The sequence below is a fragment of the Leucoraja erinacea genome, chromosome 15, assembly GCF_028641065.1.
Source record: "Leucoraja erinacea ecotype New England chromosome 15, Leri_hhj_1, whole genome shotgun sequence".
In the NCBI taxonomy this organism is placed as follows: domain Eukaryota; kingdom Metazoa; phylum Chordata; class Chondrichthyes; order Rajiformes; family Rajidae; genus Leucoraja; species Leucoraja erinaceus.
The window spans coordinates 22428754-22453437 of record NC_073391.1 but is presented as its reverse complement, the minus strand read 5'-3'; the positions used below and the strand labels follow the sequence as shown (position 1 = coordinate 22453437).

General features: G+C 44.8%; 1 protein-coding gene across 3 annotated transcripts in view; it reads right to left on the bottom strand.

Annotated features, from left to right (window-relative positions):
• Positions 1-9604, bottom strand: part of tdrd1 (tudor domain containing 1) — a 37453-nt gene extending 27849 nt beyond the window's left edge. For 2 of the 3 annotated variants that reach the window (XR_008724672.1, XM_055646900.1), the window contains exons 1-3: positions 9429-9604; positions 1412-1815; positions 473-540 (exon numbers count right to left, since the gene is read on the bottom strand). Coding sequence is in view for 2 of the 3 variants with exons in the window: in XM_055646900.1 (XP_055502875.1) it covers positions 473-540; positions 1412-1815; positions 9429-9457 (501 nt within the window). In the remaining variant the exon portion in view is untranslated. Of the gene's footprint in view, positions 1-472; positions 541-1411; positions 1816-9325 lie in introns of all 3 variants that reach the window. The other variant, XM_055646901.1, reaches the window with a different exon arrangement.
• Positions 9605-24684: the final 15080 nt, after the last annotated feature.

Genomic DNA, 24684 nt, shown 5'->3' with positions numbered 1-24684 from the left:
CTTAAATGAAACAATGAAGGAAGCCAAAAAATCATGACACAAACTGAATGCAATAAAATGTCTTTTAGGTATTTTCTGGATGGATTCAACGTGAAATTACTAATATTTTCACAAAAAGAATGGCAGTTGTTTGTCATCTATATTAACAGTAGTGCTGCTGCCTTACAGGACCAGAGACTCGGGTTCGATCCTGATTATGGGTGCTGTCTCTAAGCAGTTTGTACGTTCACCGAGTGACCGTGTGGATTTTATCTGGTTCTGGTTTTGTCCCACATCTCAAAGATTTGCAGGTTAATTGGCTTCTGTAATTTGCCCCTAGTGTGTAGGATGGAACTAGTGTATGGGTGATTATTGGGTATGAGCTCCGTGGGCCAAAGGGCATGTTTACATCTTTTAGTTTAGTATATTTCAAACTCAAGTAAACATTTGACAAATAATTACATTATAAATGTCAGTTTTAAAACATGCTTACATGAAGGTCCTCAATTGATGTCGATGGAGAAATAATGGGGACAATGGCTTGATGCTGATCACTGTGTTCTACAAAACAAAAGTCAATTTAAAGGTATTGCCGGGGGGGGTCGAGGGTGTATGAACCAATTGTCTGACAAAACAATTGTTTAGCAACACAAGATTGTAAATAATAACCTACACTTAAAACTGAACTACAAAGTTCGAAACTTCAGATTCTATTCTGTCAGCCAGAATAACTATGATAGAATAATTATAATAGGCAAGATGTTAGTGCTAACAGAAACTCACATATGCCAACCCAATCCTAAAGTGGCAGGAGCATGAATCAAGGCCTTCCACAACATAAGGCTTTTTAAGAGGCTTTTGGATAGGAAGATGGATACGTAGAGAATTGATGGATATGGATTATGTGCAGGAAGATAAGAGTTGGTATTGAAATCATGTTTGACACAGACTTTGTAGGCCAAAGGGTCTTTTCCTGAGCTGTACTGTCTTTTTGCATGGGGAGGTTGGTGGATTGAGAAACACCATCAAAAAGCTTTGACGAAATACTGTAAAAAAAAACAAATTATAACAATGTGCAATTGTACAGCAACGTTACACTTAAAAAATCCCCAAATCCTTCAATTATGTGCCATTGTTTACAGAATTATTTGAAAAAACATATGGCAAGAAGCATTGTAACTGTAATGCAAAACCGGAAAATAATCTAAAATGTTCCAATTGCATCCAAACTGAATTTGACATTTTCAAATGATTTATTTTCTCATTTACGTAACTCAAATGCCTACTAGATTACATTTGTCTTTAAAAGAATACCTTTCGCTCTCCACTGCATATCAAAAGTTTTGCTATCTCCTAGGTTCGATATAAAACTGCACATTATTATATCAAAATTAAAATTAAAGTTCTTAAAACACAATACATAAGTAATTACCTTCACTGTGAACATTTTGCTGAATATCTGCACTAATTTGTTGAAATAATCCACCATTCATTTCCTTGATTCTATTTGCAGAAAATCTGTTAACATTTGACTGGTGAGCTGAATCGGCAAAGTATTCCTTCGCTAGCTCACATAAAATAAGGTTCCTCCTTTTTGGTAAGGTAGCAAATCCACCTTCTAACACAGGTTTATTAACTGTAAAATTAGGACGCAAACGTTCGCTTCTGACGACTTCAGAGGCATTATCCATAATGCTCTCCATCTCAATGTTGCCACTTTTTATAATTTTATTTTTTGACTTTAGTTGTACAGACTTTGCAGAACCAAATTTGGAATAGCTATTTTCCTTTTCTGGCATGTTGGAAGGTAATTCTTGTATTTCAGAAAATAAATCCCTGAAAATTAAAACAAAATGTTTACAAATACATGAAAACTCCACATGAAGTAAATTACACCAAGCTCTTACTTTTGAAAAACTATACTAATGTTGATCTGAACCGTAGATTTTTGTGCTATGACAGGTAAGACAACTGCATTTAACGCAAAGAAACTGGTGCTTCAATTTAGGAATGATTCGGAGTTTTCCAGTGACATTTCCACAAAAAATAAAGGCTTACGAAACCATAGAAAATTACTCAATTTGCAGTTTTGAGATTTTTTTTTTTTTAAATGGTTAATATAGTCAGTTAAATAGCTGTTCGCAATTTATAACACTTGAATTTATAACAAGTGAAATAATCCTAGAAGCTTAGGTAGACAAAAATGCTGGTGAAACTCAGCGGGTGAGGCAGCATCTATGGAGTGAAGAAATAGGTGACGTTTCGGGTCGAGAGCCTTCTTCAGACTTCAGCAGTGGAGGTGGGGGGGGGGACGGGAAGAAGAAAGGAACATGCGGAGACAGTGGGCTGTGGGAGAGCTGGGAAGGGGAGGGTGCAGGAGGGAGAAAGCAAGGACTACCTGAAATTGGTGAAGTCAATGTTCATACCGCTATGGTGTAAACTACCAAAGCAAAGTCGAGGTGCAGCTCCCCCAATTTGCGGTGGGACTCACTCTGGCCATGGAGGAGGCTCAGGACAAAGAGGATGGATATGGAATGGGTGGGGGAGTTGAAGCGCTGAGCCACTGGGAGATCGGGTTGGTTAATCCTAGAAGCTTAGTCTTTTGACTGTCCAACTTCATTTATTAAGCACAAGTGTCACTAGCTACATATAGTTGCTGGCTAAGATATTGACTATCACATACTATGGTACATGCATGCTCATAGTGGCCTGTATTTAAACTATTGCCCTGCTAATTGAATTTCTATCCTGTTTATCTACACCCTTTAACTGTCATCTAGTTTTCTATCCTTTACAGTTTATACATGTGGAGAAACAGCTGCCATCTCGATTCCCATCCAACTACTCTTTTCAAGTTTTTCACTTTTTACTGAGCACTCTTTCATAGTTTCATTCATTGTGCACCTCAGGCCTCAATTTACACGATTAAAAACTATGAAGCACTGACCCCTGGTGGACATCATGATTAAGGATAGAAGAATAATCACATTTTTCAGTCAACAAAATCTCTGCCCTTTTACACCCTTAAATATGGCGCACAAAACTTTTTAAGATTTCGCAAAATACTTTGGAAAATTCAGATCCACCTTTCGAAAATCTTAAAAAGCTTATAAAACAGCGATTGATTAGAGATGGCAGGTGATACAAACAGGGCCGGATTTACATATAAGCTAGACAAGCTTAAGCTTAGGACCTCGAGATCTAGGGGGGCCTCGGCCCGCTCCACCAAAGTGTATAAAACTTTTGACATATTCGTATTTGCTGAGCCTTGTCCTTTCAACAGTCAGGAGTGTTCAAGTTGGTGCGCGGCTGCAAGTTTAACAATGTCAGAAACGGCTCAGACTGTGCCCGACCTGCCTGCTTCAGGGGAGAAGAGATATTGGTTAAAGGGTGGGTAGGAATGAGCAGCCACCTGCTACGATAGGCGGAATGGTCCTTTCTATAGTTAACCCTGCTCACAGTCTCTGATGGGGCTGGTTTCCCACCCACTGGGACCTCCCACGCTTTGCCCGCTTACCCTCGCCACTCCACCGCCCTCCAGCAGCCGGCGCCTTACCTGCAGCCTGGACTCAGCACCGGACCTGAAGTTTCCATGCTGCAGACTCCAACTCCCCTGAGTTTGACTGCGCTGGTTCCTGGGGCTAGTCCCCCCCCCCCCCCCCCCCCCGGTAACCTCAGTGGCTGTTCCACTGGGTCTTCCCCATTCCCCTCAAATCATGTGACCCCAGCTCTTCCCCACCCACACTACAGTCCTCATACCCCCTGACCACCCACCAGACATTGCCTCGGCCTCAGTCCACTCACCTGCCTTCCTCTGGCCCCAACCCCCATCATTGCCGTGTATTCACCCTTGATCCCCCCTGGCCTCCCCCTCTCAGATACCAAACGGTCTGTCCATAGCAGAGCCCTCACCTCCGTCCCCACCTCAATGAGTTCCACGCCCACCGCGATTTGGAGCTCTTCTTCCGAGGGCAGCCTTATGACAATGCTGCCAACATGGCTGGTAGGTACAAGGGTATGCAGCAAAAAATCCTCGAAAAAAACAAATTTGCAAGATTTATTCCATGCGCTGCTCACTCATTAAATTTGGTAGGCCGTTCAGCTGTTGATTGCTGCCTTGATGCAGTGTACTATGTTGGAATTATCAATGAAATGTACACATTCTTTTCATCCTCCACAAAGAGATGGGCAGTTCTAAAATCATTTTTGCAACTTCAATCAAAAGTGCCTAAATATTTGTCAGACACTAGGTGGGAGGCACATGCAAAAGCTATTTTGGAAAGTTACAGCGCAATCACTGATGCCCTCACTCATTTGTACTCTGATGCTAATGTGAAGGGTGATACCAGGCTTCAACCTAACAATCTTTTTCAGAAAATGGAAGAACTGGAATTTGTGTTTATGTTGCATTTTTGGACCCATCTGCTAGGTCATTTCCACAAGGTCAATAAAGCCATTCAGAAATCCAAACTGTTATTGAGAACTTGTGCAAGATTGTATAGTTCACTTCAGAATTTTGTAAGCAAAATTAGAGAAGATTTTGATGAGCTTGAGCAACAAGCAAAGGCCGCCTTGCCAGTTGTTAACTACAGAACTGTCACAGGGAGACAAAGAGTAAGGAAATGGCAAGGAAATGATGGAGGTGCACATGGTCCTGATGCTTTAGATAAACTCTCTTTAAGAGATAAGTTTAGGATAAAATCCTTTATTCCTATACTAGATGCACTTGAAACCAATTTAAAAAGAGGTACTGTGTATAGCAGGCACGTGCTGTCAGGGTAGGCACTGCCTACCCCGACTAAAATTATGACATGGTAATCATTAAATATAAATAGTAAAGGCATGGGAGAATTATGTCTATCTAAGAGATCGATCTCTTAGGTAGGCATAATTCTCTGTGCCTTTCAACCGCAGCACTTGTAACATGTGAAGGTCTGTGCAGCCCACTTGCCATCAGCGCTGCCTGAAGCCGTCAATTTACAGCGGAGCTGAAGGCAGCAGAAATTCTGCCTTTGGTGTCCTGCGCATGCGCAGCAGCCTACTGCGCATGCGCAGCGCAATCTTCTCGGCGGGTTTTTCAAATATGGATTGCCATTATCTGACGGGTATGTTAGGAAGCAAAGAGAGAAGAAGAGAGAAGGAGCTCGTGTACCTATACTGTGGTAAGTACATTTCTTGGTACTTTATGTTTTTAAATACTGTATTTCCCAGGGTGGGGGGGAAAGAGCTCCTTTCACAGTGTTTGGGGAGTCTGGCCCGGGGTAAATTTGCGGGGAGGGCACGAATGTTGTGAAGGAGGGGATCGGGGCCAGTAACCCACTTGCGACGCTCTGGGCACGGAGCCACTGCATTGTGGCCGTGGAGTGAATTAGCTCGGGTGGCTGCCGCAGCGCTCCGGGCACGGACAGCAGAGCTGGCCACCACTTCTGGGGAAGGAAGCAGCTCGGGTGACTGCGAGCGGCCGCCGGGACCAGACAGCAGAACCGGCTGCAACTTCAGCCCCTTCTGCTTGTCTCCGCTCACCTCTGGCAGTGTTCTCTGTCTGAACACCTCTCTCCTGACGCTCGCCAGCCAGCTTCCCGCAAATCCTTAAATTCCAACAGCACGCTCGAGGGACAATTGGTTACTCGGCTGTGGGAATTTAAGGATTTGCGGGCAGCAACTGGCATGAGTGAAGCCGGCGAGCGGCAGGCGAGAGGTGTTCAGACAGAGAACACTGCCAGAGGTGAGCGGGCCGACAGAAGACACAGAAGTGGCTGTCAGGTCCCAGCGACCGCTCGCTGTTACCCGACCTGCTTCCTTCCCCGGAAGCGGCGGCCAGTTCTGCTGTCCGTGCCCGGAGCGCTGCGGCAACGGTGAGTGAGTCTGATATGATCTCCAACCCCCTCCTTCTCAACATCCTGCCCTCCCCGCATCTTGAACCCCTGGCAGACTCTCCAGACGCCGTGAAAGGAACTCTCCCTCCAATTGGTCCCTTGAATTAGTATTGTCATTCAATAACATGACAACTGATTCAACTTGTGCCGGTGTGCTCCCGTTTTCCCCCCACCATCTCTCCACCTGCCTTCATCCTCCTTCCCCCACCCATTCAGTAATTAAAAAATGAAGGAGATTTAGAAGCCTTGGGCAAATTGCATTGTTACTTATTTTTATTTTTTATTTTTAAGGAGAGAACAATCTGCGCATGCGCGGTTTAAGATTTTTTTTAAAAGCCGCCTGCCTACCTTGAGTAATTACTCATGGCACATGCCTGGTGTATAGTGAAGTTGCACAAGTTTTCCTTTCTTGCTAATTTGGCTGCATCTAAGCAAGAAATTCAGCATGGTGTTGAGCTGTTGATGGAAGCATACTGAGAAGATGTTGACCTGAAACTTATTGATGAATTTTTGCACTTTCACTCGTACGTGAGACAAAGCCATAGGCATACAGAAGAGCACTCTCTGTCTCATACAGACCGTTATCAGATAATATACAAGGAAACAATTCAGATGACCTTCCCTAATGTGGAAGCAATCTTGCAGCTGTTTCTTAGCTTAATGGTCACCAACTGATCGGGAGAGAGGTCTTTTTCAAGACTCAAAAGAATTTAAAATGAATTAAGGTCCACAATGTCCCAAGAGAGGTTGTCTGCAATGAGCATTCTGTGCATTGAGAGTGACAAACTTAGACAAACAGATCTTGGTGAACTTCTGGATGATTTTGCTATGAAGAAGGCGAGAAAAAAACATTTTTGCTCTTAGTGTATTTGTAGTTTCTTTATTTCTTAATATTCTACATTCAATTCAAGACACTTATTGTCACATGCACCAATTGGTATAATGAAATTTGGGGTCACCATCCGACGTTGGAACGGGAGAACATTCTCAGCGGCTTGGTCTTCCGTATCGGCCACTTCCTACCGGAGACCGCGGCTCCCGAAGTCCACAGGCTGAGCTGGGCGGAGATTCACGCTGGCCACCCTCGGAAAAAGGATCCCAGGGCTCCGCGATGTTGAAATCAGCGCGGCCCGAGGCTGGGAGCTCCGCAAACCACAGCTCCATGATGTTGGAAGCAGCAGGCCCAACACTCCAGAGCTTCAAACGGTGATCCAGGTAAGGCATCGCCTGCTCCGCGGTGAATCCAATATGTGTTTTAAAAGCAGCTGTTTAATGACAACATACAGTAGGATCTAAAAGTGTCACACTGTCGCTGTCGGGTAGTCATGGTCCTCTAGTCGTGGGGGTGGGAGATTGGGAAGGGGGGGGGGGGGCTCACAAGTGAAATAGCTTAGGGCCTCTCTTCATCTAAATCCAGCCCTGGATACAAAGTAGCCAAGCCATAAAGACATTTGAATCTTGAGGACTTTCAAACCGAAGCCACAAATATAGGGGTGGCAGCAAACCAAACTTGAAGTTAATGCAGAGAACTTGAAGGTACTTGAATGGGCAAATCTTGGGTTTACGAAAGCAATACTGAGGGAGTTTTAAGTAGTAAATGAGATTAAACAAGGTCAGTGTCAGGCAATTTTAAAGAGATGTTTTTGGTGATGACAACTACTTGTAGGCAGAAGGTACACAAAAAAGCTGGAGAAACTCAGCGGGTGCAGCAGCATCTATGGAGCAAAGGAAATAGGTCCTATTTCCTTTGCTCCATAGATGCTGCTGCACCCACTGAGTTTCTCCAGCTTTTTTGTGTACCTTCGATTTTCCAGCATCTGCAGTTCCTTCTTGAATACTTGTAGGCAGAACTTCTTTTGGGGTCAAGCAGAATATTAAGCTTGGAAATAGTTTACCTCAATGTCAGAGCTGGCCAAGCGAGAAATAGTACTCAGAGCTATGGCTCAGGTAATGACACCATGTCCATCAGTATACTCAGCATTTAATTGGAGATTTCTGCTTACGGAATATTAGATATCAGAGAGATAATCAGATAAAGCCATGTGTTGATGCAGAGACTAAATCTGAACATCAACTATCCCATGTTTAAGAAAGAACTGCAGAAGCTGGAAAGATCAAAGGTTGACAAAAAATACCGGGGGAACTCAGCGGGGGAGGCAGCATCTCTGGAGAGATATCCCATCATCTCGACAGATGCTGCGCTACTCGGAGTTCCTCCAGCAGTGTGTTTTTTTTGTTCCAGATTGCATCATCATCAGTCTATTGCGATGAAGCCAAATATGCCCTAAACACTACTCTGGAACAGTTTTAGATATTAACACACAATAAACATTGAGAGAAAAATAACATCACAGAAAGAGATTGAATTGAAACATTGAGAAAAGTGGCAAAAGCACCATTCATTGGAAATATATCGATAGTGCTCCACCATTGTCTCCAAATGGATGTGTTGCTGAGGGGTATCAGCCCAAATGAGACTTGTGTTGGCTATATATTATGAGTAAGTATGGAAACAGGCCATTCGGCCCAACTTGCCCACACCGGCCAACATGTTCCGTCTACACTCGTCCCACCTCCCCACCTCTCTCTCCTCCCTTCTATAGTAATATAATATCAAGGGGGGTAATTAGCGTGAGTGCGGGGGGTGGGGGGGGGGGGGAGAGGATGGGGGAGATAGTTAGTGTGTGTGAGACGCTGCATGCCGCCTCCACCCCCACACAACCGCACGTTGGGGAACAAACCCAACGGGTCTGCACTTGGTCTAGTATTTCTTAAATGGTGCGATAGTACCTGTCTCATCTACCTCCTTTGGCAGCTCTTTCCATAAATCTACATCCCTTTGTGTGAAATGGAGTAACCCTCCAGATTCCTATAAAATTCCCCCGCCCCTCACTTTAAACCTATGACCTCTAATCTCGTTTTCCCTACTCTACTTATACATGGGATGTGGACAGAACTGTTAGTATTTGTGCTTACTGTTTATCCCGAATTGCCCTTGAACTGGGAGTCAGTTAGAGACCATACATATTCGTGGTTCCGGAGATTAATTTAAGCCATACAAAAAAAAAAAATGCGTTTATAATCACTATCAGCCACCAAATTTTGAATTTCACAGCTACTAGGTCGGGATTCAGTTACATCTAGATGAAAGGAACAGAACTTTGGCTAATAGTCCGCCAACCTGACCATTGTAACCGCTGTTCTTATTAACCATCCGGTAAAATTGCGAGGCGGGTGTAACCAAAATGGCGCGGTTGCCGAGCCCAGGCGGTCCGCCAAACACAAAGAGCTCGTTGCGACCCCGTACAGAGGGACTGCTCCCCTGGCGTCGTCCTGTCCATAATATATACTATATATGGGTCCCACATAGGCCCTGGGCGGATCAACTAACCCTAGCTGAGAAAAACATATGGCCTCAATCCACGGTTTGGGGCTATTGTTAAACATGCACGACGGTACACCGAGCTTACCATTTCTTAACGACCTCCTGTTACGACCTAAACGAACTTTCATAGGCAGGGAGGGGATCAAAACTCAAGATGTAGACTAACTACCGAAAAAAGTTTTAAATACCCTGTCCCTCGAAGGGCTGAATGAAACATCGCCGTGTGTCACTGCCGCGCCCCGAGCATCAGGCGTCCGCTTCCCGCCACTCGGCCTCCAACACACGCGCGCGCAGCAGCAGCAGCGTCGCTCCTTCGCACCAACCGCCCGCCCACGCGGCAGGCAACGTCCCTCGTATCTTTGCCTCGCACCAACCGCCCGCCCGCCCATTGCGCTCGCCTGCGAAATACACGGCCAATCGCAACCGCGCGGGAAGGCCGTTCAGCCCGTCCGCCCAGAGACTGGCCCACCGTCAACCGAGAGAGCCCCCGAACGGATTTACTTCTCTTACTTGGCGTCGCAACCAACTGAAGTTTCCGATTGATTTTTCATCTGTTCACTTCTAGCTCGGATGTTTTCTGCCGCGACTCGTCCCCAAAAGTTCAAAGACGAGGGAGACGAACGATGAATGTAATAAAAATGGACTGCGGATGCTGTTTCATACAAAGGTTGGACACAAATGCTGGAGTAAAACTCAGCGGGTCACGCTGGAAGAAAACGGGTATGTGAGGCTGCTGATGGAGTTAGATCAGGAAAGGCAATAGATAATGCATATAAATGAGCGGATTTGTTTGTTCTATATGACTTTAGAAGCTTTAATAATAATAATAATAACTTTATTTGTTAAGCACCTTAAAAACAACCAAAGCTGACCAAAGTGCTGTACAGAAAAAAGAAAACAAGCAAGACATCATAAAACAGGCAGAACAACAGAACATACAACTAACACGAGGCGCATAAATTACATACAAAAATCCAAACAATAAATTAAAAAACATAAAACACAAGTACAAACAACGCAGCAAAACCAAGCAAATAAAGTTAATAAACAATTCGACACCTCACTGGTCTACAAAGGCCATGGAGAATAGATATGTCTTCAGGAGTGATTTAAAAACAGCTAGAGAAGGGGCCTGTTTAACGTGCAGAGGCAATTCATTCCACAATCTCGGAGCCGACACAGCAAAGGCACGGTCCCCTCTGAGCTTCCGCTTAGTCTTTGGCTCAATCAGGAGCAGCTGATCATCTGACCTGAGAGAGCGGGAGGGCGAATAAGGGTGAAGAAGCTCAGATAGGTAGGACGGGGCAAGACCACTTAGGGATTTAAAAGTAAATAAAATAATTTTAAAACGAATCCTATACTGAATAGGCAGCCAGTGGAGAGAGGCCAAAAGGAGAGAAACATGATCATGCTTTCGTGTGCCTGTCAAGAGACGAACAGCTGCATTCTGTACCATCTGGAGACGGGCGATGGAGGACCGACTAACCCCCAGATACAGTGCATTGCAGTAATCCAGCCGGGTGGTAACAAAGGCATGGATTACCGTCTCAAAGTGCTTCCTTGACAAAATCGGCTTTATTTTTGCCAGCTGCCTCAGATGGAAAAAACCAGATTTAACAACAGCCCTTACCTGACAGTCAAATCTAAGCTCAGGGTCCACTTTAATCCCCAGGTTCGTGATGTTAGGTTTGAGATATGCAGACAAAGAGCCTAGATCAACAGGGGGGGCCCCAGAGGTGCCACCAAAGATCATTACCTCTGTCTTGTCATCATTAAATTTTAAAAAGTTCAGTGACATCCAGGCCTTTATGTCACTGAGACACTCAAGCAAGAGGCCGACAGAGTGTACACCCCCCTTTCCCAGAGGCACATAAAGCTGACTGTCATCAGCATAAAAGTGGAATGAAATCACGTGCTTCCTAAGGATGGAACCGAGTGGGAGCAAATAGAGTGAAAAGAGGAGAGGGCCAAGAACTGAGCCCTGTGGGACCCCACACGACAGAGGAGCAGAGGAGGATACAGAGTCCCCAAGGCTGACACAAAAAGTTCGATCAGCCAAGTACGACCTGAACCACTCCAGTGCTATGCCCCTGATACCCACCCACTGCTCCAAACGGGAGATCAAAATTTCATGATCCACTGTGTCAAAGGCAGCTGACAAATCTAAAAGCACGAGGACAACACAGTCACCTTGATCAGTAGCCAAAAAAATATCATTAAAAACCCTCAAAAGGGCCGATTCTGTGCTGTGCCGGGACTTAAAACCGGACTGGAAAACCTCCAAAACGTCATGTTCCTCCAAAAAGGCCATCAATTGCCTGTGCACGATCCTCTCTAGGACTTTGAGGATGTTGTGATGACATTAGACCAGTAGACAATAGAATATACACAACTGTTTTGTTGTGTATATTCTATGTAAATTTAGAAGCTTTGAGGATGTTGATGGAGTTGGATGAGGAAAAGGCAAGAGGTAAAACATAAAGTGATTGGACTGTAGACAAAAATGCTGGAGAAACTCAGCGGGTGAGGCAGCATCTATCATGGAGTGAAGGAAATAGGCAACGTTTCGGGCCGAAACTCTTCGAATGATTAGACTGCTTTGTTTGCATATTTAATGTAATTTGGAAGCTTTGTTCTATTTTCTCCCCAAATTAGACACATTTGGCGAGTTGAGACTAGAGTCGACTTCCAAAATAAGTTATTATCGAAATGACGAAATCAACGGTATAGGGTGATTTCACGAAAGGTCACTGGAGCGTAGAACTGCATCCACGTGACCGAAAATCTCAAGTGGAGGACATGCTAGACATCCGGTACATGTTAGTGGATGGGAAAACACGCACTTTCCCACCCGTTAAAAACATAGAAAACGGCCAGGTTTTGATCTGCAATTTATTGTGCCAGTCGGGGTGACCGTGAGGCACAGCTACCTAGATTTACAGTCCAAAAAAAAGATAGAAACTAAGGTAAATTAAAGAGGGAGCTGAAGGTGCCAATCCAGCGGAAGTGAACAGCGGACATTTGCCGTGGAGATTTAAAGGTCCAAAATATCGGGAATTATCGCGTTTGCTCGCTGAATTTCATCAAAAGTAAGGCATTATTGACTTACTTTTGATGAAATTCAGCGAGCAAACGCGATAATTCCCGCGTGTTTTCCCATCCACTAACATGTACCGGATGTCTAGCATGTCCTCCACTTGAGATTTTCGGTCACGTGGGTGCGGATCTACGCTCCAGTGACCTTTCGTGAAATCACCCTATAACCCAACACAGCCAATACAAAGGTCAAACCACAATGGTGGTCGAGAACGACTGAAGGGGCATCGCTCAGAAAGCGCGCGAACACAAACCCCTCCCTATAGTCACACGACCGAAGCACATGACCGCAGGGTTCAATAACCTACGGGCACCAGTAGGTGCTGCTACAGGGCCCCTCCCAGAACCCGAGGTACGGAACCGAGTAGGGACCTGAATGAGATGACTGGAACACGTGGACAGGCGTAACATGGGGGGGCGGGTGGAACAAAACCTGGAGCGGGCGAAATCGCAGCAGGCATCGTGGTGGATGGAAGGGGCGTATTCAGTACGGGCGGAACGGCCGGCAGACGACCTCTACGTCGTGGTGTAGCAACGACCACCGGGCTGTCCACATCCACATGGGCGGGCTTAAGACTGCCGACGGAGACGAACTCCTCCCGGCCACCCACGTCCATCTTGAACGAGGCCCACAGCGGCTCGCAGCACCCGGAAAGGCCCTTCATAGACCAGCTGCAATGGCGAGCGGTGAGCGTTCCTGCGGATGAAAACATAGGCACACTGTTGTAACACCGCGGGCACATGCACCGCAGACGAACCATGCCTGGAAGCGGGGACAGGGGCCAATGTGTGCACCCATTCACGAAGGCCGGCCAACAACGCCAGGGCTGATGTGACTTGCCCACGGGCGGCGGGCAGGAAATCCCCGGGTACCCGCATGGCCGAGCCATACACGAGATCGGCCGAGGAAGCAGCCAAATCCTCTTTAGGCATAGTGCGGATGCCAAGGAGGACCCAGGGCAGTTGGTCCACCCAGTCCGGACCCGTAAGCCGGAGCCTACAGTGCTGACTTAAGGTGTCGCTGAAACATTTCGACCAGCCCATTAGCTTGCGGGTGGCAATGGTCCCGACAGCTGAGCCCGAAGGTGTGTAACAGGAGGGCCTTGAGGCCGTAGTATTTGGCGATCGCAGGAGGGTCCCTCAGATAAGGCAGCAGACGGGAGGCTGACTCTTGCGGCAGGGCTCCTACCACATGGAAGTATTTTATTTTGTCCGAGACGTTGCGGTACAGATGGAACTGTGCCTCAATGTGTGCGAACCACACTTGCGGCTGATCGGGCCAAAACACAGGCAGTTTGACGCTGATGGCATTTTCATGGGCGATGGGAGCGGCGGCGGGAGCGTAATTATCTTGCATGCTGGCGTCCAATTTGAGATTGGGCGAGTCGGGGTCACCAATTTGGCGAGTTGAGACGAGAGTCGATTTCCAAACTAAGTTTTATTATCGAAATGACGAAATCAACGGTATAACACAACGCAGCCAATACAAAGGTCAAACCACAACGGTGATCGAGAACGGCTGAAGGGGCATCGCCCAGAAAGCGCGCAATCTCAAACCCCTCCCTATAGTCACATGACCGAAGCACCTGAGCGCAGGGTTTGATTACCTGCCGACACGAGTTGGTGCAGCTACACACTTTCCCCAGTCAAGGGCCACAAAAGCCAAATCGAGACACCAAACAGTTTTGTTTATCTATTCTCATTCCCAAGTGGAAAACAAATCTACAGTGCCCTCCCTAATGTTTGGACAAAGACCCATCATTTATTTATTTCTCTGTACTCCAGAATTTGAGATTTGTAATAGAAAAAAATCACATGTGGTTAAAGTGCACATTGTCAGATTTTAATAAAGTTCATTTTTATACATTTTAGTTTCACCATGAGAAAGTAGTCATGTTTAGTATTTTGTTGCATATCCTTAGCATGCAATGACTGCTTGAAGTCTGGGATTCATGGACATCACCGGTTGCTGGGTGTGTTCTCTGGTGATGTTCTGCCAGGCCTGTATTGCAGCCATCTTTAGTTATGCTAGTCTGAAGAAGGGTTTCAGCCTGAAACGTTACCTATTTCCTTCACTCCATAGATGCTGCTGCACCTGCTGAGTTTCTCCAGCATTTTTGTGTACCTTTTAGTTATGTTTGTTTTGGAGGCTAGTCCCCTTCAGTTTTCGCTTCAGCATATAAAAGGCATTGGGTTCAGATCAGGTGATTGACTTGGCCTCTCTAGAATTGACAATTTTTTAGCTTTGAAAAACACCTTTGTTGCTTTAACAGTATGTTTGTAATCATTGGCTTGCTGTAGAATGAACCGCCGGCCAATGAGTTTTGAGACATTTGTTTGAACTTGAGCAGATAGGATGTGTTTATACACTTCAGAATTCATTATGCTACCACCATCAGCAGTTGTATCATTAATGAAGATATGTGAGCCAGTACCTTCAGCAGCCACAACACCCCCACCACCAAAGATACTAGCATTTGGCTCTCTGTCTCCTCCCCTACCCCATCTCCCTCCTGCCCTTCCTCCCTCCTCCCCTCCACCCCTCCCCTCCCCTGCCCCCTTCCTTCCCCCCACCTCTCCCCCTCCCTTGTGACGCCGCATGCCGCCCTCCCCCCAGCGCCCCCTCCCCCGCAACCACACGTTGGGGGGAACAGACCCAACAGGTCTGCACTTGGTCTAGTTCATTATAAAATTAATAATGTACTGTAATGTAGCAGACATCATTAAGACCAGAACCCAATGCTGCTAGCAGATCTGAAAGTACCTTTTTATGGATCAGTGTGGTGTGTCTGTACCGGGCACAGTCAAGAGTGCTTAATGATAATGCACTGGGAACGGCACAATTAGATTGTTACTTACCACAGCTTTATGGGCACATTCATAATACAATAATACAATAAATGATCAATAAATAATACAATAAATTACAGGTAACCAGACCATAATAGAACAACCCAAAGTACATAGCTCAAGTTATAAAAGGTCTGTAGTACAGGTAGTTCGTTGCTGGGGTGGAGTTGAAGTTAAGTTTGTGCAGTGTGGTTAAAGCACGTGATGGAAGAAGCTGAACTTGAACCTAGAGGTAATGGTTTCCAAGCTCCTGTACTTTCTTGATGGTCGCAGCGAGAAGAAAGTGCGGCCAGGGTGGTATGGATCTTTGATGACATGATATATCAGTACAATGGCTAAATTAACAATATTAACAGTAAGACATTTAAGTTACTCTCACCTTTGGCTGTGAGACTTGGTCCTCCCAAGTCGATGCATTTCCATTCTTCCCAATGTGAACTAGGGACCTAGGGAGCAGATCCTCATAAGTAGTTGGAGGAACTTATCATTGTCTTACACAACATTGGGCTTCAGCCCCATTTACATGAAGATAAGCATATCAACAGCAAAGTGGATTTTAGTTTTGGACATGAATCGTTTTTACCAATCCTTACTTAAACTTATTACTTAAAGTGAGAGAGTGGTGGGGTGAAGTGATTAAGTTGGCTGGAGACTATAAATTGGACCATTGAAAAAGCAGAAAATGTTGTAAGCACTCTTTAAATCAGCCAACAATAAAGCAGAAAGGAAATTAAAGTACATGTTTCATGTCAATAAACACTTGTAGAAACCCCAAACCTTAGTAAAATGCAACTGCATTCACAAACTGATCATTTGCCACTTTCATTCATCATTTCACTTCCTCATTGGCATCTATTTGTGGCCTTCAGCAAACAAATTCAAAGCAAACACAAGGAGTAACACTTCATCTTTCCATTTGGTACATACTGTTCTCTGGTGCTGACAAAGCTTTAGCAACTATTAGAGTTCTGTTTGCATGTTTGTTGCTATAGCACTCAATGTTGGATCTTAACACATTACTCTAAGCAAAAAATAATTTGCAGATAGTTTGTAAAAACATGACACAACATTTTTTTTAAAATACTTTTGACAGTTTGCATTTTGCTGACATACTATGGCGAACTAAAGAAATTATCCTTTGTGTGCCCCACCCATTTTAGTTTAGAAATTCCCTCTCAGTTTTGGTTATTCATGGGCATAAATAGTAAATCTTAATAAGTCTCAATTAGATCTTAATATTCAGCACATTCTCTTTTTTACTTCAGGCATTCGTTTGTGAAAAAGATTAGTGAAAGACAAATGGAACAGAAAACATTGAAATGTAAATGAACAAAACAATGTAGACATGCTGTACATTATTTATAAAATAATTATCTGCTTAGATAGGAATAGCAGTAAAATATATTTTTTAAAGCATTGGGCAAAGTTGCACCTAATTAATTATTAGAGTTTTAAAACTGAAATAAAATTAAAGGATTCCAACTTTCATAAACCAAAATTATGGTTTTAATAGTTTGATAAACCATTAAGCTCAACATATCCTGCAGGCCAATGCTGAATTATTTTTAATTTTCTTCTGTTAGATTCATAGTCATGGCAAGATAATTTTAATAAGGCTTTGATAAGGCAGGACTCTCACTTAACTTTTTTTCTCTGTTTCCAGCAGGGCAACCTAGGCAATTTTTTAGGTTGCCAAATGACAGTTTAGGTGGCCATTTAAGACGGCCTGCATGACGCGTGCGATAATGTGCTCGGCCGAAGTGCGTGGTTACCAGTCGGAATTATGCTCAATGAAATTATAATACAGTATCTCGACGCTATTTACACGTTGCAATGAATGCATTTTCTATTATTTCTTTCTAATTCCAAACAAAAATGTGGTTGGATTATTCAGCGTATGAGCAACCTCGGTGAGACCAAGCACAAGCTTGGCGATCGCTTCGCACAACACCTCCACTCAGTTCGCAATAACCAAACTGATTTCCCGGTGGCTCAGCACTTCAACTCCCCCTCCCATTCCGAATCCGACCTTTCTGTCCTGGGCCTCCTCCATGGCCAGAGTGAGGCCCACTGGAGGAACAGCACCTCATATTTCGCTTGGGTAGTTTACAGCCCAGCAGTATGAACATTGGCTTCTCCAATTTCAGGTAGTCCTTGCTTTCTCCCTCCTTCCCCTCCCATTCCCAGCTCTCCCACAGCCTACTGTCTCCGCATCTTCCTTTCTTTTTCCCGCCCCCCCCCCTGACATCAGTCTGAAGAAGGGTCTCGACCCGGAACGTCACCTCTTCCTTCACTCCATGGATGCTGCCTCACCTGCTGATTTTCTCCAGCATTTTTGTATACCACCCATTCACACAAGTTCTGTTATCCCACTTTCCTCACTCACTCCCTACACATATGGGGCAATTTTACAGACAAGTTAACCTACAAAGCCAATGTGTCTTTGCTTTGGATGTGGGAGGAAACCTACACGGTTGCAGGGAGAATTTGCAAATTCAACACGGACAGTGCCCGAGAACAGGATCGAACACAGATCTCTGGCGTGTGAGGCAGCAAGTCTACCAGCTGTGCCACTATATATTGTTTTCCAACACACAAAAAATTATACGTTGGTAACTTTGTTTACTAAAAAAAAAATAAACTACCCATTTTGTTACTTAAATCTCTAAGTAACGCTATGTCCCCCTTTACAGCTACTGTATGTTTTAATTCAGTTCAAGACTGTGGGGCAGTACATTGGCCATAAAGTTGCTGCCTCAAAGTGCCAGAGACCTGATTGATCCTGAATATGGGTGCTGTCTGTATGGAGTTTGCTCCTTTTCCCTTTGATCGCATGGGGTTTCTCCAAGTGCTCTTGATTCCTTCCACATTCCAAAGGTGTGCAGGAACTTTTTTCAGTCCCCAACCCTAAACATAATATTTTCCTTTTGTCCAGAGATTCTGTCTGACCTGTTGAGTTACTCCAGCTTTTTGTGTCTATCTTCGATTTTTTAAATATATATATATATATTCATACATAAATATACACTGTTTTGTTTTCTCGTTTATAACATTGTTTACAGAGTACGATGTTTACATATTCTGTTGTGCTGCTGCAAGTAAGGATTTCATTGTTCTAACTGGGATGTGAGAGAATAAAACATTCTTGACTTATGTGTGGGATAGAACTGGTGTAAGGGTGATTGGTGATCGATCGGTGGTCGGCGTGGATCAGTGGGCCGAAGGGCCTGTTTCCACGCTGTATCTTTAAATTAAACTAAAAACACTAAAACCAGAGGGAGTCTAAAGAAGGGTCTCTACCCGAAACATCACCCAATTTCTTCTATCTAGAGATGCAGGCTGCTCCATGGAGTTCCCCCGCACAATTAAAGCATGGAATAGTCTTCACCCTACCAAAGTTACCCAACCAGACGCAACTAAATTTAAGGTACCTCTTTTTTCCCCAAGAACCCCATCTTTACTTAAGTCCAAGACAAGAGTCAAGAAAGTTTTATTGTCATGTGTCCCAGATAGGACAATGAAATTCTTGCTTGCTGCAGCACAACAGAATATGTAAACGTAATACAGAACAGGAGATAAAAGTTCAGTGTGTCTATATAACATAGACCATATATATATACACAATAAATAAATAGTTAAAGTGCAATAGGCTGTTATTGTTCAGAGTTTGTAGTTTGGTGGTGGACCCTCCACCATCTCCAGTTTAAATTCCATTTGGAATATTTTTGGAGGACCAGGAAACCAAGAAGCAAGAGATACTCCAGGGAGCGATTCTGCGTTGGGTTTCAGCGGTCGCGGCGAGGCGGCGACTGGACAGCAATGGCGGCCAGATCTCCCACAATGCAACGGGAGGTAGAAAGTGCTTGGCGCCGACCAGTTGCCGTGACAATGCGCATGTGCAGGGCGGTCGATGATGTGCTGGCCATGGTTGTGCGCATGTGCAGGGGGAGGATGTGCAGGCCGTGGCAGTGTGCATGTGCAGGCCGTGGTAGTGCGCATGTGCAAGGCAGCCGAGGATGTGTTGGCCGTGGCAGTGCTCATGTGCAACGCGGAAGGCCTTGCCGGCGGATGAGAAGTGGCGGATAGCAGAGACCCGGCGGCCCGGACACGGATGGTGGGCGGAGACGGAGAGTGACAGTGAGAGAGATAGAGAGGGGGCCTGTTCAAAGTGAACGATAGATGTTCCGGGTGCTTGCCAAGCCCGGCAAAATGACACGGCTTTTAGATTGCCCGGCGGGAATTTAGGTAGCCATTGGCACCCGGGCAACCGTTAATTTTGAGCCTGTAAGGTCCTTCATGGTAGCCTGATCCAGAAGATTAAGATGTATGGGATTCAATGACTTGGTCGTATTGGTTTGGAACTGGCTTCTTTAGAGAAGAAAGAAGGTTGTGATGGAAGGTAGATATTTTCATAACTTCATAAATCATAGAAATAGAATTAGGTAATTTGCCCCATCAAGTCTACTCCATCGTTTAATCATGGCTAATCTATCTTTCCCTCTCAACCCTACTCTCCTGCCTTCTTGCTATAACTTTCATACTCTTACTAATCAAGAACTTGTCAATCTTCACTTTAAAAATACCCAATGACTTGACCTCCACAGCCTTCTGTGGCAATGAATTCCACAGATTCACCATGAAAAAAATGACAAAATAAATTCTTCTTCATCTCTTTTCTAAAGGTACATGCTTTTATTCTGAGTGTTATTATTCTGCATGCTATTCTGGTTGCCCATTACAGGAAAGATTTGGAAGGTTCGGATAGGGTACAGAGGCAGTTTACCAGAATTGTAATTGTAATTAATTTATCAGCCAAGTATGTAAAAACAAGGAATTTGATTTGCTATACAGTCATACCAATAAAGCAACAAGACACACAACTACATAAAAATTAACATAAACGTCCACCACAGCACACTGATGGAATGCAATAATGAATAATTTCTTCCCTCCTTTTCTCCCGTGGTCGGGGCAGTCGAACCATCCGCAGTCGGGGCGATCGAAGCACCCGCATCGGGGAGATCGAAGCTCCTGCGTCGGGGCAATGGGAGCACCCGCAATCGGGACGGTCTAAGCTCCTGCGGTTGGAGCTCCCGAAGTCGATCCCTGACAAAGGGATCCCAAACTCCACGATGTTAAGTCCGCAGGCTCCCGCGGCTGGAGCACCCGAAGTCGATCCCCAGCTAAGAGACTACCAGCTCCACGATGTTAGTCTGGAGTGCGGCCTGGATTAGAGGGTTTCAGCTACAGGGGGAGGTTGGATAGACTTTGTTTCCTCTAGAATGTCAGAGGTAGAGAAGAGACATCATAGAAGTATATAAAATTATGTGAAGCATAGCAGTCAGAACCTTTTTCCTAGGCTGGAAACGTCCAACACTAGAGAGACTAGCGATAAAATGAGAGGAGAAAACGGGTTCTAAAATCTGGATTGAATTAATCCTTGGATGAGCTTAAAGGTAAGCAGACCATCTTCCTAACTGACTGGAAAATCCAGGTCATACATATAGTCTCATACATAACCAAATGTCCTGTCTGATAGTGGATATTTAATGTAGATTAGTGTTATGATCTGATGAGTAAAAGATTGGTTGGTTTGATAATGTAATAGCTGCCCAAAAAATATGCAGATTTTCAATCAATCATTTGAGATGTATTCAATTTCACTTCAATTGAATACATCTGTGTTGAATTGAATTCACCTGTCCCTGCAAATCCAATGATCTAACAGGAAGGCTGGACAAATTGCAGAGACATTACTATAGTTTAATGCTCTCAGGCGCAGTAGTTTTAATTGGTTAAAATCATTTGCTGACTTGGAAATCTATAAACTCTGCATCAATCAACTTGTATTTTTATTTTTTGTGCGTTTTTAAAGTTTGTGTAAATGTTCTTCAGTTTATGTGGGGGGAGGGGGAGAGGGGAGGGACAAACTTTTTTTTTCAGTTTCTTACTGTCAAATGACCCTGACCCAAATGAACATGGTACAACAGTATTTATTGAAAGGCACTTATAATATACTACAGCATGTTGCTTCAGGTGTGTAGTATTCCGTGTCTCCTCCTTTCACCGGGGAAGTAACCGGGGACCCATGCGGGAAGACTGGAGACTGGGGGGGTGAACGCGGCAAAGCCAGTGAGCGGGGCACCGAACGTTATGGTGAGGGCGTAGGGGGCATTGCCAATGGTGGGTCTGCAGCAGCAGAGCGCGAGGGAAGAGACAGTCTGACAGTAGAAGGGTAGATCGGACGCGTGGCTTCTGGATACGAGACTGCAGGACATGGTTCCTTCACAGGAAGGAGATGTTGACGGTTGCGTCTGTAAATTCCCCCGTCGGCGCTTACCAGGTACGATCGTGGCTCTTTTGCAGGGCTGTGGATGTGACCCAAATGGCCATAGTCCTTGTCGGTCTGAAGGTGAACAACTTGCCCACTGAAGAGAGATTTAAGTGGTTTGCTGGACATCGAAAAATCACTTCTGGGCATCGCATTTCAGTTGGAGTTGTTTCTGGACTAAAGGAGGTGAACGGACCTGTGGCTGCAGCAGCTGCTGGGGCAGGACAGCACGGGTCTGCCGAGACATTAGGCTTTGGGCTGGAGACCCCAGTATTGGGTCACGGGCGATGTTCCTTAAGTTGAGCAGGTCCAACAATACGAGTCAATGAGAACCAGATAGTGTTTTCATGCCACTCGAATATGTCAGTAGCAACTGTGGGCCACGGCAGAGGAGGAACAGTATGTGAGAGCAAGGGCTGCTTCTGTTGGTGTGGCTTTAGGCTGTTGCAGACAGTGCAGGCTTCAACTTTTTCGCGTATATACTTGGTCATCTCGGGACAGTAAAACATGCTCTTTGCTCATTGTAACGTCGCTTCCACACCGGGGTGTCCCTTGTGGACAGCATCATGTTCAGCCGTGTTGCGCCTGGCAACGAGAATATCATCGACAATGTTGGCGCATGGATTCTCTGCGAATAATTGTTCCATTGTGCGTTGGAATACCTCATTAGCAGAGTTGATGCCAAAGGGCATCCGCAGAAATTTATAGTGGCCAAAGGGTGTGCCGAACGTGGTGAGAATGGACGAGTCAGGATCCAGCGGGATCTGCCAGAATTAACTTTTGGCATCCAGAACAGGAAACACGAATGCACTGCCTATCCGAGCTGCAATTTCCTCTACTGTACGCATCGGGTAGTGTAGGTGTCTGATCGCTGTGTTCAGGTCTCTGGGGTTGATGCAGATTCGGATTTCTTCCTTGTTCTTCTTTGTTGCAACCACCATGGTGGAAACTCAGTTGGACGGGTCGGTGACCATAGCAATGACACCCAGGGATACCATCCGCTGGTCTCCAACTGGAGGCGTAGGTTTGAATCCCACTTCTGACATCTTCTCAAATGATCCTGTCATACTCACGAACATGGTACAACAGTATTTATTGAAAGGCATTTATAATGCACTACAGCATGTTGCTTCAGCTGTGTAGCAGCGTACACTGCCAGCATGAGTTGGGTTACGATAATATGAACAGTGTAGTAGGTGGAGCTTCTAATAATAAAGCACTATATTGGTTAGTAAGTGAAGTAACCAATCTACACTTACCTTGCCGGAGATGCAATCGTAGAGCTGGAGGCCACCTCGGACTGATTTTGAGCCCCACCGCAGTGCGGGGACTTAACATCGTAGTGGATCCCTTGCCTGGGATTGCTCCAAACATGGCGTGCTACTTTACATCGAGAGCTTGCAGTCTCGGGATAGGGAGCTCCAACAATGCAGAGGCTCGACCAGTCCCGACATGGGGTTCGATTGCTGGCGCCGGGGAGCTGATATCAGCCCCGATACAGGAGCTGATCCCCCCCCCCGATGCAGAGGGCCCAAAAGTCACCGGCTGCGGGAGAGCAAGGAAGGGAAGAGGTCTGAACTTTTTTTCACCTTCCATCACAGTGAAGAATGTGGAGGTGCCACAGTAGTGGATGTTTATGTTAAAATGTATTTTGTGTGTTCCGTTGCTTTTTATTTGTATGACTGACTCGGCAAATTAAATTCCTCGTATATTGAAAAACATATTTGGCTCATGAAGTATTATTGTGATTGTGATTGTATTGAAGATCTCTGTGCTTTGTATTCCTGTTTATAGAGAATGCACGCCATGTCCAAAAGTTATGATGTTTAATTGTGGTGATCTCCCAGACGTATGTCATTATAGTGCTGTCCTACATCAATATATTTCACAATGTCAAGGTTTTCATGTTCAAACAATTAAAGATTATATACATCTGAACACAATAGGCTTGTGGCATTACAGGAACCTGTTTACACTTATGTTAACGGTTAATATCAGCAAAGCTGATCACTATCCAATGAGTGACCTTTGTCACTCCTTTGTTCGAGAACACTGATGCAATTATCACGAAAGCACATCAGCGCCTCTACTTCCTGAGAAGATTACGGAGAGTCGGTTTGTCAAGGTCTCTAACTTCTACAGGTGCTCTGTAGAGAGCATGCTGACCGGTTGCATCGTGGCTTGGTTCGGCAACTTGAGTGCCCTGGAGAGGAAAAGACTACAAACAATAGTAAACACTGGCCAGTCCATCATCGGTTCTGACCTCCCTTCCCTCGCGGAGTTATATCGCAATCGCTGCCTCAAAAAGGCTGGCAGCATCATCAAGGACCCACACCATCCTGGCCACACACTCATCTCCCTGCTACCTTCAGGTAGAAGATACAGGAGCCTGAAGTCTGCAATGACCATGTTCAGGAATAGCTACTTCCCCACAGCCATCAGGCTATTAAACTTGGCTTGGACAAAACTCTGAACATTTATAGCCCATTATCTGTTATTTGCACTTTATCAATTTATTTATTCAATTGTGTATATATTTATATAATGGTATATGGACACACTGATCAGTCTTGTAGTCAATGCCTACTATGTTCTGTTGTGCTGAAGCAAAGCAAGAATTTCATTGTCCTATCAGGGACACATGACAATAAACTCACTTGAACTTGAACTTTGTTGATTTTGTTTCAAAAACTAGCACTTTATGTAGCAATTGATAATTTGTAATCTATCTCATTGCAGCTCTTGCACTTTTTTGTCTGTACTTTCTCTGTAGCTGTAACACAATATACTGTTTTTTATTTTTTTTATTTGTGTACTACATGACGTAATGCAAATGTTACGCCAATCGCTAGTAATGCAACCAGCGTCGCTGGTAATGCAAATGTTACGCCAATCATTGGCATTAATACATGGTATTTGCTAAAATGATTCACAAATCTCATAAAAAAGGACAACTCAATTCAATCATTGGCGTTAATAAACGGCACTTGCTGAGATTATTCACAAATCTAGTAAAAAGGACAACCCCAGCATTTTGTGTCTACGCTCAACCCAATCATTGGCACAGACTCGCCCACTGTGAATGTGAGAAAAAAGTTGTTACTATTACAGTGAATTTGCCGGGCAGCTGATTGGTTTGCGGCGGGGGTGTCGTGACGTCATTGGGA